The 19,245-nt window shown below is 45.9% G+C and overlaps 1 protein-coding gene across 3 annotated transcripts in view; it reads right to left on the bottom strand.

Moving 5' to 3' along the window:
• LOC138566710 (transmembrane protein 87A-like) overlaps nt 1-19,245 on the bottom strand; it is a 1,181,601-nt gene that overhangs the window by 512,684 nt on the left and 649,672 nt on the right. For all 3 annotated transcript variants that reach the window (XM_069644306.1, XM_069644305.1, XM_069644304.1), the window contains one exon: nt 6,001-6,184. In XM_069644306.1, coding sequence (XP_069500407.1) covers nt 6,001-6,184 — 184 coding nt within the window. The remainder of the gene's footprint in view (nt 1-6,000; nt 6,185-19,245) is intronic.

The raw sequence follows: 19,245 nt of genomic DNA, 5'->3' as shown, positions 1-19,245 counted from the left end.
GTCTTGCCCGTTCCTCTCCCTGTTCAGGGTCAAGTTTTCTACTTACGGGTGTTCCTGGTCCCTATGCTTTCTAGGATGTGTCAACTGCTTATGGGTCTCAAGACCCTGCACTGCTTGTCCGGACGTCTGGGGAGAGTGTACTCTGGATGTTGTGCAGGGGGGGCGCTTGCTGGCTGGTCTGGGCTGGGTTCTCAGAAGGCAGTGTGTCTCGGCTCGCCTGTTGCTGAAGTTATGGGGCACGTGGCGTCTTGCGTTTTATTCCGGTTCCTTGAGCCCGTCTTCGGTTATGTCCCCTGGTGTCTTATACTCTCTCCCACTAGTTTCCGACGTCTTGGCTTTCGTAGTTGTGTTTTCGGTGTCCCCAGCGCTGCGAGTCTCCCTGCTGTGGTGGCGGGGGGTTTCAGGTCTACAGGCTGAGGTGTGCATGGTCCATCCTCCTGTGGCCTCTCTTACTACCGACGCAAGCAGAAAGGGTCTACATTGGGGGTCCTCTCAGCTCAAGGGTTGTGAGATCTGGGGAGAGCCAGCGATCATCCAATTGGCAAGAGTTGTGCCATTGTCCAAGCTCTGGTGTACTACAAGGAGTTGCTGGTAGGTCGGCGGTTTTGATCCGATCGGACAATACGACGGCCTTGGCATATGTCAACTGCAAAAGGGATTCCGGCTGTTCCTTGAATGCTCTGGCAGCGCTGATAGGCACCTGGGAGAAATCTCATCTGGTGTCTCTGGTGGCCTCACGTATCAGAAGGGTGGACAATGTTCAAGCGGATCTTCTCAGATGCCGGTTTTCACTCCTCGGCGGAACTGGTCCTGTTGGCCCAGGTCTTTGCAGTGACCTGTGTCAGATTAGGGTCCCCGGTTCTAGACCTGTTTGCATCCCCGGCCTCAGCAGAAGTTCGCCTCTTCTGCTCTCGGTTTCAGGCCGGGGGGATTGGGGAATGGACGCCCTCTCTGTACAGTGGCCTTGGGGTTTTCCTTTATGCCTTTCCGCCTATTCCCCTTCTGCCCCGGGTGGTTTGGCGCATCAGAGTGTCCAGGGTGACTGTGTTGTTGTTAGCTCAGTTCTGGTCCCGCCGGAGTTGGCTCCCCTCTCTGTTGGAGCTTCGGTCCTAGGAACCTTGGCTGATTCCAAGGTGGCCGTGTCCCCTTCAAGGGGATCTACGGTTGGAATTCCACTGGATGCAATGGGCAGTGTGGCTATTGCTCAGTCTAGGTTGATATCTCAGGGGTTCTCAGATCCTGTAGTTGAGTACATAATGGATGCTCTTAGACCCTCCACTCTGAAGGTGTTCTGATAAAGGGCTTCCCCCTTGGGATCTCCCTCTTGCATTACGGTTCCTTCAAGGACCTCCTTTTGAGCCCTTTTCCGAGATTGATATCAAACATCTTACACTGAAATCTGCTTTTCTTATTGCCTTCGCTTCTGCCCGTAGGCTTGGGGAGATTGGGGCTCTCTTATGTCCCCCTCCTTTCCCCGAGGGTGCTGCCAGACTCGGTGCTGCTGAGGTGTGGTCCGAAGTTCCTCCCTTAAGTTGTATCTCGGTTTTCATACCTCTCAGGATCTGGTTCTCCCTGACTTCTTTCATGATCCGAGAATGCATGAGGAGGTGGCTTGGCTTAACATTATGTCCGGCGGGACGTGTTGGAGTATTTGGCTAGGTTTGCTTTTTCCCACCAATCTGATAGTCTTCTGATTGCTTGTGGTCCGGCTGGGGCTGGGCAAAACGCATCTGTGGTTTCCATTTTCCGATGGTTCCGGGTTGTGATCCCAGTGCCTATATGGCTTTTGGCCTGCCTGTGCCTGCACACGATCAGGGGCGGTCCGCCAGGGGTTTGGCGGCTTCCTGGGCCGATGCAAGGAGGGTTTTTTCTCTGCAAGAGATTTGTATGGCTGCCGCCTTGGCTGGTCTAGGGATTTCCATCAACCGCTATGGGTTGAGTTTCTCCCACTCGGGGGGTTGGTTCCTTCGTGGTTGGAGTTTTATCTGTGGGTGTGTTTGCTGCACTGTTTTTAGCTCTGTTTCTCATTGGGACCTTTTCCCCGTTGCTGCTTTGGTATACCTCATGAAGTAAGTACTGGGACGAGGAAGAGTGGACGTGGAGGTAATGCTCTGATTACTTACCGGTAATCTTCATTACTCCTAGTCCTACTCTTCCTCGTCACAGTACTGACGACCCTCCTCACCCTCCCTGCGGGGAAGGTCCCATGCTCTGGCTTGGTAAAATGAAACTGAGTGACGTGGATGTGGGGGAGGAGTTATAGGAATTTAAAGAAATAGAAGAAGGTCCTGTGTCGGAGGCAGGGGCCTCATGAAGTACTGTGACGAGGAAGAGTAGGACTAGGAGTAATGAAGATTACCGGTAAGTAATCAGAGCAATAGCCAAAAACATGGAGCTGTGCTATTTGATCCATGGACATAATCTTACCAGTCCAGTGAATTTTAATACATGGACAATGTCTCCAGCTAGCATGCGAGTGCACAGAACCCCATTGCTAACCAAGCGCGGAGGTGAATTGCTGCTCCAAGCGTAGATTAACTTTGACCCCTCCATGTATTCTTTATGACCGAATTAGGGTGGCATGTGACTTTGTTTGCAGAAGGGGAACTAAAAAAAGCACGGACAGAGGTAGTATACAAACCAATTTATTCAGTGGTGAGTGTCCGGACAACACTGTAAACAAAGCCTAGATAAAGCCTATGGAAGCATGGATAAGGGTTAACAGCTCCATATGTACCATGTGCAGGAACAGGACATGACCCCAAAGGGAACCAATTAGCTGAAACGTTATATAGGAAGTGTTGCTCAAACATGCGAACAATGACATTCGTAAGTAACAATATATTCGATAACAGGAGTGGGATATGCAGATGATTAACATATTGTGCTTCTGACAAGGGGATTACCTTCCTAATTTGGTTCATCATCCTTGGAGAGGGGTTTCAGGGTCAAGACTCCACCTGTATATACAGTTATTAGTGTGCTTTATTATCAACTGCATCTCTATTTTTACCATAAGAGGACTATATGTCCCAGAATGCAAGGGGTATATTGGTATGTAACATACAACACACACATCATGAACTTGCTTGCTCCACTTATCCATGACTCCCTCCCTACTCAGTTTACACATCTCAGAACTACTCCAGAGGGTTCACGTTTACCAGTTCCATTTGAGAGAGAGCCACCCAGTCACATTTTTTCTTGCACTTCTGGAAATTGCAGTCCTAAATTTAAAATGTCTAAGACTTAACTAGAATTCCCAGAAGAAAAAAAACAGACCGATATGGCTTTCTCATGCATGGAACTGGGACAGGAGAATTCGACTTCTCAGGCTCGAAGGGGCACTTGGGGAGGAAGTACAAATCGGCGACCTAAGTGTAAACATCTGCCATAGCCATAGACGGATGTGACTCACTGAAAAGGTACAAATTCATACCTGTACAAAACAGAAATGCTGTAAGGAAAGAAATCAGTTTGTTGAGAGGGATTGGTATGGCCGCTGGGTTTAAACCTAGATAATTATAAGTATTTGGTAACAAAAACTGTGTTGATGTCAGCGAGTAACAAACCTGTGCTACAGGGTTTGATATTTGATAGATGGAAAGACTGTCTCCAGCTTGCTAGTGATTGTACAGAACCCCTTTGCCAAACCATGAGTCTAATTGCTTCTCCAAGCTTCGACCTCCTGTAGACCTCGACCTCCTGTAGACCACCTGTGCTTTTTTCTGTGTTTTCTTAATTTATTGTTTGCAGACGCGAAAACAAATGCTCCAAAATGAAAGTTAAATAAAGGACAATTCAAAAAGATATTGGAGGAGGTGAGAATCATGGAGTTATGGTAAGAGGCATTGGAGAAGGTGCCATAGGTTATCAAAGGCAAGCACTAGCACCACTTCACTAGCAACTCTGAGACCATAAAGTACTAACAAGAGTAGATGAGCCTTAAGAACACAAGTCCGATTGAACCAGTGGCGGTGAAGCTTAGGTCATGCAGAGTGGGTGGGCGTCAGGTGGCCCTGGGGCGGAGAAGAAAAGGTATCCCTATATGCGGATCTGCTGATTTCCATGGGCGACCCGACTGTGTCCCATCAGGTCGTATCAAGGACACTAAGCGATTACTAGGGCGACAGTGGCCTTAAGCTTAATTGGCAGGAGTCCTTTCTTTTTCCTGTCCAGTGTGGGGATGCGGCGCTCCCACAGGACTGCCCATAACGGATATCTCAGACGGGTTTCCAGTATTTGGGCATTCAGCAGGGAGAACAAGCCTCAACATGTGTGGAACTAAACCTATTCCCGGCAATTAGCAAATTCAAAGTAGACGTCATACATTGGCAATCCCTTCCACTGAGTCTGACAGGCAAGGCTGTGCTTTCAAAATTAGAGCCCTAATTAGATTTCTCTAAGTACTGCAGAATGCTCTGCTCCCTGTACCAGGGAGGGTACTCAAAGAAAGACAGGGTCCATAGAGAGCTTTTGTGGGGAGCGGGGTAAACATGCCTGGATCGCCCTTAAAATTCGACAACGATCAGTCTGGGAGGGGGGAATAGACCTACCTTGTTTACAACAGTACTAAAGGGCAGTGCAGCTGGGAGTTGTTAATGACTGGCAACACAGGGACCCGAGGCTACCCCACAGAGTCGGAACAGGGATGGATAGGCGAGAGGACCCCGGTAAAGGTCTTATATACTAGACGGAGGGGAGGCAGGACGCTACCACTCATGACAGTGTGCAGCAGACATGGGACGAGGCACACTTGAGGATATCGGCTGGAAGAGGAGGGCGACTCTAAGCCAGCCTCTATGGGCTAATGCACTACTTCTGGAGCTTCTTAAGATGGGTCCCTTCAGGCAGTGGGAGAGGCGTGGGATTCTGAACTAGGCAGATGTGATCCAGGGAGATAGTCTCCTTCCCTTTGAGTCCTTGCAGGAGGCGCTTGCCCTGGGCGGGGGTGAGTTAAAGGTACATTCAGCTGCTGCATGCAGTTAGAGCCTAACTCCTGGTTCTAAGTGAGATTCCCAGTGTTCCCCGTTGGAGGCCAAACTACTAACAGCACGAATTGAGTGAAAGGTCACGTCACCGTCGTATCAAGTAATATCGTTTTTTTGGCACTCGGGTACTATCGGGCCACAAGGATAGATGGGGAAAAGACATAGGCCCCATAGAACTGGAAGAATGGTGGAGGTGCTGATGTCACAGCAGGGAATGGACATATCCGCCAGACTCTACCTTATACAGTCCAAGATTGTACAACAAGTTCATTATTCAAGGACCAAGTTATATGGGTGGGTCGACAGTGATTGTTGCCTGCGGTGTGAGATGTCTGGAGGCTCGTTTTATCGTATCTTTTGGGAATGTTCAGTGGCTCAACAAATGTGGGGGAAATACATTTGGGTGGAGATCCTTATGATCCGAAATATACGCTCCTCAGGGTTTGGGGGGAGGTGGGGCTCAACATGAGAAAACATTCCTAGTGGTGGTCTTGGGACAGATTAAGAAAATAATTGCCTCGCTGTGGGGATCTCCGGGTCGCCCTTGAGTGGCCAAAATGGACGTGCATGGCTTTGGAAAGAATATACAATACCACGGGATCCTGCAATGTCTGGGAAGATATGGGGCAAATGGGAGGAGGGGGGGGTAATGAGTAGAGGTGGTTTTTGGGATGGTTGGCAATGTCAAGTAAGTGATTGACAGGCTTATTGGACCCCCAAAGGATGCCCTGAAATTACACATTATTCAATGTTTGCTTGTCGGGGCTGCAATGTCAAGCAATGTTGGTTATGGTTTTTGTGCTCTTTTTCTTTCATGTACTGCTGAGAAAACTAAAAAATGTTTTATAAAAAAATTACAACATGAATTCTGTTTAGACAAACAATTGCGCATGGGCAGCTCTGTTTCTGCGTAGCATCACACTGTATAGAGAGTAGTGAAGTGCAGTTAGTTTCCCTTTAGTCATAGTGACACATTTCTCTTTTCAGGATATCCCCTAAAGGGTCTTACCAGATTCTCCATGTGTTTGGATGCTCTGGAACTCAGCATAGAAGACAATCTTTTCCAGCATTCCCAGCAAGATGACGCCTCCAATCCAGTACTGGATGCGCAAGATATCACGCCAGTAGCAGATCAGCAGCACCAGCCACAGGAGCCCATACAATACATACACAATCACCATCACCATGTAAAACTGCAAAAGAAAAGAACAATCATCAAGTCCATGCAGACGGAGCCTTAATGCTCTCCAAGCAGCTCTTCCCCTTTACACCCCACATTTCCTGCCTCATGCACCTTCTCTCAAAAGTTCAGTATCACCTACAACCTCCCTAATCACCAGTACCTGGCCAAATCTACAGCATATATCCCTGCAGTACCAAAAATATTTTCACTAGTGTCCTTATTTTATTTTTTTGCTCTTCATGTCTGCACCCATTTGCTGATCAGTTCATGCTCTTCTCCCTCACCCTTTTCTCAATTGTTCCACCTGTCTGTTCTTGAATGCTCCAGGTTGAGACAAAAATCCTAATTTGTCAGTATGATGTACTTTCTTCACTGTTCTCGGTCTGGTTTGCTGAATTTTACTTGATTCCCAATATAAAACTCTGATGCAAGTAACTTCTGTGACCCTGAGGAAGATTCAGTCACTCAGGGCACACAATCTAGCCAATAGATCTGCCTATGCAAGCATTACATAGCTGATTGGAGATGTTACTGGTTAGCTGTAGTCTTTACCTAATTATACATGTGGTATTTTTATGTGGGTTTACACCACAGTAACTCAAGCAACAGAACAAAGGAGTGCTGCACAATTTTGGGTAAGGATTACAACAAAAGTGTAAGCCGGCCACAGAAGGGACAAGGTTTGGCTGTTGTGGACATTGAGAGATAAAATTGATGCAGATGTTAAGATAGATTTTGAAAATCAGCCCCTGCAGGGAGGATTTTGAGAGGTCACCCTATTTATGGTGAAGAGGTAAGACACTGAGGTTAGTCAAAACCCAATCAAGGTAGGTGAGCAAGCAGTCAAGGCTTAGTCTCAGGAAAAGTGTGAGTGATCTAGGAGTACAATGAGTGGACACCAAACACCAATAATCCAGGTTAGACAATGAGTACATACAAATACAGTTATTTATTAGGTCTTCAGGAACAGATTAGGCATATAAAATCACAGGTAAGTAATGTAAACAAAAAACATTAATATATACATTACTTACCGTGATCATATTTCTGATGCATGTATCTGCTTAGATTCACTTGCTGTGCATAGGCTGGCATCTAGTTGTAGGCGCAGAGTATTGCACCTTGTTTTCGAAATTAAAAAAGGGTTGTCGACTGGGCATGTTTGTAAAACTATCCCTAATGTGACGTGTACCTATGATCCTTCACGTGCCGAGGCCCCTCCGATTGTTTCTGACATGAGGGATCACAAAATCTATGCTCGAGTATAGGCAGTAAGAAAGGTGGAAGATATCCATGCACTGTCAATTCCATGAGGGGAAGACGGGTGAGCGCATTTGAATCTAAGCAGATACAAGCATCATAAATACGATTACAGTAAGTAATGTATGTCTTATGAGGCTTGTGGATCTGCTTAGAATCGCATGCTGTGCATGACTAGCGAGCGGTACCAGGAGAAGGTGGTGGATTGCTTGAAGGTACGGCAGCAGAAATATGTCTTAACACCGCCTGGCCCAACTGTGAATCACCCTTAGACTGTATCTAAGCAGTATTGTTGAGTAATAGTGTGAATTGAACTCCAAGTAGCTGCTTTGCAAATGGCTTCTAAAGGTACATTTGCAATGAAAGCTAAAGTAGCCTCTGTGCCTCGAGTAGTGTGTGCTCTAGGCACGAAAGGTAAAGTTCTCTTTTAAAGAGAATAACACAGGTGGATGCATTTTACAATCCATTTTGAAATAGCCGACTTGGAGACAGGATCCCCTTCTCTTCCCGTGGCTATGGAAACAAAGTATTTGTCTGTTTTCCGTAGCAGTTTTGTCTTATTGAGGTAATACATCACAGCTATCCTAACATCTAAATGTATGGAGGCTCCCCTCTGCTGAATTCGTAGGATTTTGGACGAAAGCTGGAAGTCTATAGCCTGATTGGAATGGAACATAAAGATGAATTTAGGGGAGAAGCGTAGATGTTTGCAAAAAACCACCCTGTCCTTGTGAATGGTGACAAATGGATCTTGAACTGAGAGCACCTGCAGTTCACTCAGCCTCCATACTGATGTAATGGCCATGAGAAAAGCAGTCTTATAAGTGAGGTATTGAAGACTGGTCTTCTACATTGTGTGAAAAACCGAAGGGTCTTTCCCAATCTACTTCCCGGGATCTTCTACACAGATGGCATGGGGAGGGCCATAACATTTGTATCCCGAACCTTGGGGTGGACAAGCGAGGATCACCTGGGTAGAGGGTCCTGAGGGATTGGGGAGGGAATACCCGAGGGTGAGACATGGTATCCCCCCCTTTGACAGTAACCTACCCAACCCCCAGCCATCATAGGATGTAATCGGGCACACTCTTCTCTTTTCCCACAAACATCATTGAAGTACTGTGTGGAAGAAAAATGAAGTCAAGAGGAGTACAGACTTCCTATGAGAAACACCTTTATAGCACTGAGATGAAGATACAGATCAAGGCACATCAACCTCTACATTTTCTATGTCTCATTAGCAAGGCCTGTAGAATCAGTCCAATTAAATTGTAATACAAATGGTACAAAGAAACACTGAAACACTATGTATGTGAAAATAAAAGATTTATTTAAATACAAATAGGCCCAGATAAATCTAGGGGTAAATAAGCACTAACACATTATATGAAATCACAATTATAAAAAACACAACACTATACTTAAAAGGTACACAGACCCAAGTATACACCTTATTTGAAATACCTAACATTAGCTCTAGGGAAGTCAAAACCTAGTCATACACATTCAGTATAGGTCACACCTATTCTTGGGGAGTAAATACCAATTGTTACTATCACAATTACATTCAGTAATGCAAAGGCAGTAGACCCTACCAGTTGTAAAGTGACTGTACAAATCACATAATCAGTCAACTGGACAATATACTTTTTGTGAATAGTAGAACACTTATTCCAGGTACAGTAAAATCCTATAACTACTTTTTTGATAACACACAGTTATACTAGGTGAGTAAAACCTAAGGATGTAATATTAAATTACAGGTGTTTTTGAGAACAGTGAAACACAGATTGAGATAAGAATTAACTCTTCCAACTTATTTTTGGGGTTGGACACAGCTAACTCAAGGTAAGTAAAACCCATATACTTTTATATTTCGCAAGGAACTACAGGTTAGATCTTTCCCATCTATAGAAGTACCTTATGTATTCTACAACAGCACAGGGGAAGCAAACCCCAATGCTATACTTTATTGGATGACTCAAAAGTTATTCTAGGCAGGCAACAACCTAGTACAGACTTATTCTGGACAGGCTAACAGCAAGTCAGGGGAAGCAAGAGCCAGTTGGAGGACACTCATACAATTACCCTGCAGGAATAAATTGGTGAAACCAACACCTTACTTTTTGGAAGAGGCACAACCTAATCACAGGAGAGTAATATACCTTCACATCTACCTTATATTAGAATGTAGAAACAGTTTCTAAGGAAAGAAAAGATGTTAACCATACTTTTAAGAATAGTGCATCACACATCCAAGGTAAGTAAGACGTTTTGTAACTGTTCACTCTTAAGAGTTACATTTACCAACCAACTCTTTACAAGTAAGTAACTTTCAAACACTTATTTTCTTTTCTAGGCAAAAGACAGAATTCCTTAAATGTCTTTCCCTTATTCTTGGAGCATGAGTGTTCTCAGTGGAAGAAGGGGGGTCACTAGGATCTAGTGACCAACACACAGTGTCAGGATAGGTTCTTAAGTAGCAAAAGTCAGAGTTCCTTAGGAAGACTGGGCAAACAGGCGAGTACTTTACTTTAGAGTTAGAAGAAGGTCCAGGGGATTTGCAGAAAACACCCTAGCAGTGTAACTGGGTGCACTGGATGAGAGGTCTCCCATCACAGAAAACGCCCCATAGCTACACAGAAATCCCAAGAGACTTAAGGTAAGTACATACCCAAGCCAACACAGTACCTCAGCATTGAAGATTTTGCAGAAGGAAGACTTCAGGGTCTGCAGTTAAATACCCGGTCAGTGGATTCCTTGTCGTAGTGACTGAAAACAAGACCTCAGAAGGAACTTTGCAGCAGGGATCGATGAAAAAGGCTCTCGGCAAAGGTTTTCCTCGTGGCTGAATGCAGTTCTGTGGATTTGGCGCCTTTCAAAGGAGCACAAAAGAAAACATTGCAGTTGAATTCTTGTCGTTACAAAGGTCCAGCATTCTGTTGAGGGGATTTTTCGGACTCGATTTGTGTCTCTGGAGATCCACCAGGATGCCCACGAAGTTTGACCGAGATTCAGAATTCGGAAGACCGTGCACCGCACAGTGGCTCGAGGTCCCAGGTTATTGGGGTATTGCAGTAACGCAAGATCGCAGCAATGCGTGGGATGGCTAAAGATGCAGGTCCTTGAGTTTGGTGGGTCTCACGAGGCTCTGGGTCAGGGTTGTTTTCCGAGTCCCCAGGTCGATTGGAAGGAAGGGCTACAGGAGGCTCTCCGGTTGCTGGAAATCCTTTGTCGCGTTTCCTTCATCCTCCTCTTTGGTTTTGGTTCCAGTGTTCGACTACTCTTCAGCTTCCAGGTTTGCTTTATTTAACAGGAACTACAGCACAACTTCTGCATTCTCTGCCTGCATTTTACAAGAAGGGGCGGTCTGGTTGTCCAATCAGGACAGACAGCTCCCCACTGGGATTTATCCCCATTCAGGCAAGGAGAAAGACAAAGGACTGGAGTTTTGGACTCCTCCCTCGCTTACTGCCTTTACAGACAGACTGGAGCCTGGGCGGGGAGTCCAGCAGACTCCCGCCGAAGATAAAAATCACAGAAAGGAATTTCCCACCCTGGATGTCAGGGGAAGGAACAAGAAAGGACAAGAAAGACTAAAATGGCGAAAAAAGAAGACCGGGACCATTTTGGTAAAATGAGCACCCTAAGGTGCCTGTACTGCAGCTATGAACACAGCTCACGGTAATGGTGCACCAAATTAATACTACAACGTATCACTGCCACCAGCCATTGAAGGTATGATTGTCCCTGTAACAGAATTGTTACAGTTTTAGTGTGAAAGGGGATACATTGCATCTCCCCAGCACTCCACATAGGGTGCGGTGTGCTGGCTTCACAGAATAAAATGTAAAAGGGACCCAAAGATCCGTTCTACCCTTGGGAACTGTAGTTCTCGCAAGGTTAGCAAAAGAAAGTTAAAAGGGGAGCCCCTAGGGCAACCCAGCAACAACAGGCACTTATTGCCAAAAAGTTGTCAAACAGGATAACTTTAAAAAGACACTATGGAGAGTCAGAAAAATGACACCCATAAAAAGAGTAAAGATTTCTGTGAGTGTGGAAAAAGGTTCCCACTCACAGAGGTATTAAGGAAAAATATCCCACTATTAAAGCAAAAGGTTCTGGGGTTGACCTAGGTCAGGAAGATTAACCAGTTCTGTGAAAATCTTACCCAACACCCTGCCTACCCCTCACGTAGCAAACCCGATCTGTGTGTACTAGTTGTGGCAATATCTGAACCAGACGGCCAGCGAGGACACTTGCATAAATCTTAGCCTCGACGTTTATAAGAGATAGTGGGCAGTCTGATGCGCATTCCGTGATATCCTTGCCTTCTTTCGGTATTACTATGATTATTTACTCAGTGAATGACGTAGGGGCCTGGCTGGTTTCAAGGATGTTATTAAAATGTTTTCCTAAAAAGGGCGCTAAATTACTGTAAGCTTTGTAGAAAGCTGGCGTAAACCAGTCTTGCCCTGGTGCTGAACCTGCTTTCGGTTTGCAGATGGCGTTCTGAGCCTCCTCAGTCGTTATTGGGCCGTTCAGCATAAGGGAGTGCGGGAACCCTCATTAAATATTGCGCTATATTGCCCTCCGTGCCTCCCTCCACTACAGTACATGAGGCAGTGTAAAATCAGGAAAAGCGCTGCGTGATTTCGCTTGGAATCAGCTAATCGTTCTCTCATCTTTAATTCTGGGTATCACCCTATCGGCCCTCTGTTTTCGCAGGTGAACAGCCAACATAGTGTGAGCTTTGGTGCCCTTGTCATAAAATGTTTGCTTTAAATATCACAATTTGGTCAGTGCCTTACTTCGCCAGATATCACTGAAATTATTTCCAGAGCATTTTAGTCTGCGCCAAGATTTCCTTGCTACTGTCAGGGTGGGTCTCAGAGAGACAGTCCATTCTGTGTAATTTCACTTTTTAGCTCCCTTTCCCTTTTCAAACTGGTTCTATTTCTAAATGCCCCTTCTGCAATCAAAATACCTCGAATTGTGGCCTTTGCAGCTTCCCAAACCGTATTTAATGTTAGGTCCCCTATGAAGTTTGTAATAAAGTAGCTCTTTATTTCGCAAGCAAGGGTTTCTCTAAACAGTGGTTCCTTATAGAGGGTTTTGTGTGCAGATCTATCTGCGCTTTGTTTGTGGGGTCGGGCCCAAATCAGTTCCAGTGAGCACAGTTCATGGTCTGTCCATGCTACTATCTCTATAGCTGCTGTCAGTATGGTGTATTCGGTTTATAGTGATCACGTCGAAAAAATAGCATCGACAAACAAAAGCATTGAATGCAAACCGTTGAATGCAAAAGCACCCGCAACCTATATTTTACATGTAAAAGTGCAATTCCATCGAAACCAGTTCATCGACAATATACATGGACTGGTTTCAATGGAAATGCACTTTTACATGTAAAAAGTAGCACTTCCATGCTTTTTTTTGCAACTTTACCTTACATGGCGCTATTCAGTGCTGAAATTTCAGCACTGGCCAGCCCCTTGTACCGTTTAAAAGTTTCAGTATATTGGGGGGGGTCCCCCTTCAGCCCAACCCAAACCCCATGCCCACCCCCCAACCCTAACCCTAATGTAACCCTAAGCTAACTCTAGCCCCAACCCTAACCCCCAACCCTAATATAACCCCTAATCTAACCCTAACCCCCAACCCTAACCCCCAACCCTAATATAAACCCTAATATAAACCCTAGCCCCAACCCCTAATCATAACTTTACATTTTGATGGATCCATCGAATATTTTTCAACGAAATGGCCATTCTATGGAATGGTTTTATGGAAATGCACTTTTACATGTAAAAAGTAGCACTTCCATGCTTTTTTTTGCAACTTTACCTTACATGGCGCTATTCAGTGCTAAAATTTCAGCACTGGCCAGCCCCTTGTACCGTTTAAAAGTTTCAGTATATTGGGGGGGGGGGTCCTCCTTCAGCCCAACCCAAACCCCCAATAAAAGGTGAAAACTCTCTCTTGCGGGTGTACCTTCGGCCATGTGTCGATTAGCCCTTAAATCTGAAATCCCTCTCATATCAGATAGAATGGGGGGTGCATGCCCCGTCTCAGCGAATCCAAATCCATTCTGGGGTCTGATATGATAAAATCTCCCATATATAATATTTTCAACTGTCAAGGGAATCAAGTCAAAGAGAGACCTGCTAAAGTTTAGCTGATTATGGTTGGGTGCGTAGGCTGAGCAGAGGGTAACCAACCGGGACCTCACCTTTCCCTTCAATGCAATATATTGCCCCTCCTCATTTCTGAATATCTGCGTTATATGGAGACCTAAGGACTTCCTATATTTAATTCCCACTCCACCCCTTTTGTGTTCACCTGAAGCCCATAATGTTCCTCCTATCTCTCTACTTACAACCTTGAACTCCTTCCCCTGTGGGAATTTCGTTTCTTGTACAAACACCACATCCAATTTGGAAAGTTTAAATTCTCTTGCCAACATGGAGCGCTTTTGCAGTGAGTTTAAGCCTTTGACATTGAGGGACCCAAACTTTATCCTGTCAAGTAATGCCATGGTGGTTTTCCGTTTGTTTCATTCTGACCCTTGGCGGTTGGTCTACACGCCTAATCTCTATAATCACTAGCAGACTGCAACCCTGGTTCGTGGACGCATTAAACTGTTTCTGCTTAACTTCAATAGTGCTGAGATGTTCCATGTTACCTTTCTGATGTGTGTCCTTCCCTGGCCCACCCTCTTTCCCCCGTGAAAAATGCCGCCATTGGCACTCCCCTTTAACTAAGACTCACTAAAATAAGAGGGGCCACACTTCTGGACCCACCATAACTTGTTGCAAAAATCATTTCTGTCTTACCCAGATTAGTGCATCTGATAAATGTGTTAATATCTGGAAGACATATGAAAATAAATACAGACACAACGTTGACTTCCAACTTTTCCCTAAGGGTCTAGCCTTCAGGGTGTATTGTACCACTTGTACTTCCTAGTGCCTTGAACTCAACCACGGCTTTGTGCATAGGATCCCAGGGCATTCGAGCTTTGTGTCCATTTCTTGCGCGCCAGCATGGAGGCTCTCCAGGACCCTCAAGCCTCCTCTTCCCAAGTAACGCTGTAGCCCTCACCCTCAAGTTCAAAGCTCAGCGAAAACGGGAACCCCCCCCCCCATCAGTAGCTAATGTCCTGCTCCTGTAGCCAGGTCGTTAGTGGATGGCAGCTTTCCCGCTTGTTCAGTGTGGTCGCCGACAGGTCCTGAAACATTCTGATGCTGTATCCTTCAAAGTCAATAGGCTCTTTCACTCTTGTCTTCTGTAGAATGTCTTGTTTCTGTCTAAAATAATGACATTTTGGCGAGGACCGACCTCGGGCCATTCGCTGAGCCTCCGGTTCCATGTATACTGTCAAACTCGAAGTTGGGTGCTTCTGTGTGGTCAAACAGTGATATCATAAGAGTCTTTACTCTACCCTCCAGCGAGGATGGGGTTTCTCCCGGCTTCTCACTTAGGCCCATTATGCATATATTTGATCTCCGTTCTCGGTTCTCTAGATCGTCCAGCTTCAGTTCGACATCTCTCTCTCTTTATTCTAAGTCCAGAAACCAAGCTCTGCTATTCATTGCCACGAGGTCACCTGACAATTGGTTGCTCTAAGACCGCTATACGGTCCTCTACTTTAACCATTCTAGTCTGCAAGTCAGTGACTTTTTCAGTCAGGCTAGATTTTATTGGTTGGATTTCCCGCAAGAGGAGCCCGATGCCAGCCTTGGTTGAGCTGTTGCGGTCATTTCCAGGTATTTCAGGTAAATTCATCCCCTGCTCCGGCTCCATGACTGCTGAGTTGTAGCAAAATCTGCGCAATTTGAGGGCCGTGCACAGGTCCAGAGTGAGAGTAAGCGTGGACGTTTGCCTTCCCCTGTTTGATAAGTGACAACAATGATTCAAACACTGAGCGCACTCTGCCCAAATTGCTTGCTCTGCACCCGTCCCCAAACAAGGGTTCCTGTGGTCAGTGCACCCCTTCCATTCGCACTTAAACTTTCCAGCCTTAACCTTCATTAAGCTGCGAGCTCTGGACAACGCGGCCACATTGAAACGTGACTCTTCACTGTGTCTACCAGATGAAAAAAGCTATGTCTATGCCTTCCAGTATTGTTCCGTATGTAGACCTTTGCTTGGGCTCTCCGCACAGCTTATGAAGATGGCAGGCTTATGTACGTAGATATCTGAGGTCGGGCATGGGCTGGTGCATTGCTACGCGACCATGCATGGTGTCTACCGGCTAAATAAAGCAGTGTCCATATTTCCACTACCATTTCTCCAAGAAGTATCCTTTGCCTGCACTATCCGCGCTGCTCATGAGGGTGGTGGGCTTATATTTTGAGACCTAGGGTGCCAGGCTCAGGCTGATCTGGACTATCCTCCCTGGCTGCACGTTCTGTCCCTCAATTCCTCCCTCGCCGCTTACCGGCAAGCTGGGTCTCTTCATGTGCGTGCTCCAGGGACCAGTCCAACACTCTTCGAATGATAACAGGCCGGGGCTCTTCCTCTGCAAACTCAGTCGGAGGTCCTCCAGTCCCGCCGGGCCTCAACGATGTGGGCTCTGTGCTAGGTTTCAGCAGCGTCTGCCATGTTCCCCCCCCCCCCCCCCAGGATAACTGCGACACTCCGATTCAGGTCGCGTTTGGGATGAATACAGGCACGGATTCCCTCCCCGTTCGACCTCAGTGCGTTTGAGGATCTGGGTCTAATTTATGTGTTTGGACTGCGCCGGGATCCAACAATTGCGGGACGCTCTGCCATTTTTCGCTGCCGGAAGAGGGAGACGACGGCTCAAGCAGCCATCACGTCAGCACCCCCTGGTATCTCTTCTAGTGGAACTTTTAAATTGAACTTAGGAATTTAACAGAAGGCAACACTGAGCCAGTTAATCATTTTGTAAATTGGAAACCAATCAAGAGGGTCTGGCTCAGGGCGACGGAAGCCAAAAGGGACCCGTTACAGAGGCGTATCCTTACAAGAAAAGTTATTGTGAACTTTTGTCAAGCTAATCTGAGTTGTCAAGTGAATCCTCAGACCCTGTGGAACATTCTAAACCGGAGTGCCTTTGTTACACTTACTTTATTTTGAACACCACCCGAGTACCTTGAACTTGGGGAAGGGAGCTACGAAAGAGCTCCATTGTCACACTAACTTTACTTTGAACACTATTGAGTTGGCTAAATCCCAACATCCTGTTACTCTGCAGAAGTGAGGGCAAGCATGGGTGTTGACGCAAACAGTATTTTCCCTTAGACTTCCATTCGTTTTCCTTTTGTTTGGGAACATTCCCACCTTAAAGTTAGGGCAAGTTAGGCATGTTCCGATCCCAATCTTTGAAAATAAAGGTTTTGAAAATCTACTTATCTGTCTGTGTCATCTCTTGATACCATGCCTTTTTCACAATTGGCTCAAAAGGAGAGCCTATAGGTTTAGTAAGGACAACCTTCAAGTCCCATTCGGGAGTTCGATTTGAAATTGGAGGTTGCAATCTTTTGACTCCTTCCATAAAGGCTTTAATGACAGCAACCTTCCACCATGAAACTTTACTCTGAGAGAGGGTGTATGCAGAAAGAGCAGCTATATGAATTTAAGTGAATTAAAGACTAGCCCTGAGTCGCAGAGGTAAAGAAGATATAGAAAAATATGAGAATGCTTTGAGTCAATTGGATTGATGCTATGGAAATTACACCAAATGAAAAAGTGTTTCCATTTATTGAAATAAAAAAATAAAAAAAAGTCTGGTATCGGGTTTACGTGCCTCCTTAAGGATGGCCATGCATCTTTGTGGCAGGTTTAAATGTCCACACTCTACGAACTCAGGAGCCAAGCTGCTAGGTTCAGTGTCTGAGGACATGGATGCAGCATTGAACGCCGATATTGGGACAGCATGTTGTAAGGGCATGGTAGTGTGACTGGAGGGCAGAGTGACATTCTCATTAGATGCGAGAACCACAGTTGATGGGCCCACATTGGTGCTACGCGGATAAGTTTGACCTGTTCCTGGTGCAGCTTGTGGACTACCTTGATGAGGAGAGGAGTTGGGGTGGGAAGGCGAAGCGTAAGCAAATCTCCCTGATTTATTCATCCAGGTGGCATTCCCCTTGGATTTTGTTTGGATATACCCGTTTGGCATACTGTGGGTACTGTGCACTCTCAAGAGTTGCAAAGAGATTGATTACTTGATGACCCCAGTCTGAGAAGACACTGTACGCTTGCATGCAATTGCCATTCGTGTTCTACGGGTAGTTGTACATTTCTACTGAGCACATCTGCTAGAAGACTGTGATCCCCTGGATCATGTTACACAGGAGGAACAGTGCCCAAAACCGTATGTTCTGGGCTAGTCTGGGCATACCTGGTGAGTGAGTGTGTACCACCGTTTGTTTATATAGAACATGGCTGTTGTGCTGTCTGTTAGGACTAGGACTGGTTTCCCTTGCAGCTGGTGTTTGAAGGCCTTCGAAAGGCTTTGAACACTGCTAGTAGTTCTAAAAGGTTGATGTACTTGTCTGCTAACGGCTGAGGCCACACACAGTGCGCTGTATCGTGAAGAAAGTGCACTTCCCACCCTCACGGGGATGAGTCTGTGGTTAGAGTGGCTGAGGGGGTGGTGAATGATTTTCCCTTCAAAAGATTTTCTTTTGTCCACCACCGCAGAGATAGGACAGACTGCGAGACAACCACTAGATCGTCCCATTGACCGCTTGCTTGAGACCACTATCTCGTGGGCCACTCTTGCATCGAACGTATGCTCAGCCGGGCGTGTGGCACTAGGTAAATGCAGGAAGTCATCATTCAGATGAGGCGCATAACCTTTTGAACAGCGATCTGATGACTGGCTCCATATTGCAGAATTTGGAATAACATGTTTAGGACCCTCTCGTTGGAGGAGTAGAGCAGTCCATCCTTTACTTGAATTAGAGCCCAAAGAAATGGTTACAAGACAGGATTGTTTCTCGTTGATTGAGAATCCTAGTTGGAACAGCAGGTTGATTGTATCTTGGGTGTTTTTTGACATGCGTGAGGTGCGTCTTGTAATGAGCCAGTCGTCCAGATAAGGGTACACTGAAATGGACGGTCTGCACTACCAGAATTTTGGTGAACACCCTTGGCGCTGAGGCTATGCCGAAGGGGATCACTTGGAATTGGTAGTGAATGTCTCCTACTTTGAACCTTAGGAATTTCCTATGCACATGTAACATTGAAATAGGAAAGTAGGCATCTTCATATATACATTTGCCACATAATCCCACTGTTTCAAAAGAGGGATTCCTTCTTGCAAAGTGGTCATCCTGAATTTTTTAGGCTTGGCATACTGGTTTGTAGGACGCAGATCTAATACAGGGCACTTGGGTTTTGTCCTTTTTGGATACAAGGAAGTACACTGAATAAATACTCATTTACCTCTAGAACAGGGACGAGTTCTATCCCTCCTTTCGTCAGTAAGGTTTCGACTTCCGCCTGTAGGATGAGTTGGTGGTCTTGCACCATCCTCCTGGATCTTGGCGGATGGCAACGGGGTCTTTGGAGGAACTCTATAGAATAACCGTTTGCAACCATTGTTAACACCCACTGATCTGAAGTTCTCTCCTCCCATGCGTGGGTGAATGATTTAATTTGATTTCCGACTGAAGAAGCATGCGAGGGAACCCTGACGGGTAAGTCATTTGTTGGCAGGGGTAGGTGAGCTTCTTGTGCTGCGCTTCAACCTCTACCCTTGACTGAAACCTCGATGCTGGTTTGGAAATTAGAAGATGTACACTGGTTTGAGTACCAGGAAGAAGTAACTGAGAA

The sequence above is a fragment of the Ambystoma mexicanum genome, chromosome 2p (genome assembly GCF_040938575.1).
Source record: "Ambystoma mexicanum isolate Mex_15411 chromosome 2p, UKY_AmexF1_1, whole genome shotgun sequence".
Classification (NCBI taxonomy): Eukaryota; Metazoa; Chordata; class Amphibia; order Caudata; family Ambystomatidae; genus Ambystoma; species Ambystoma mexicanum.
The sequence above is the reverse complement of the archived record's forward strand: the minus strand, read 5'-3'. Positions and strand labels throughout refer to the sequence as shown.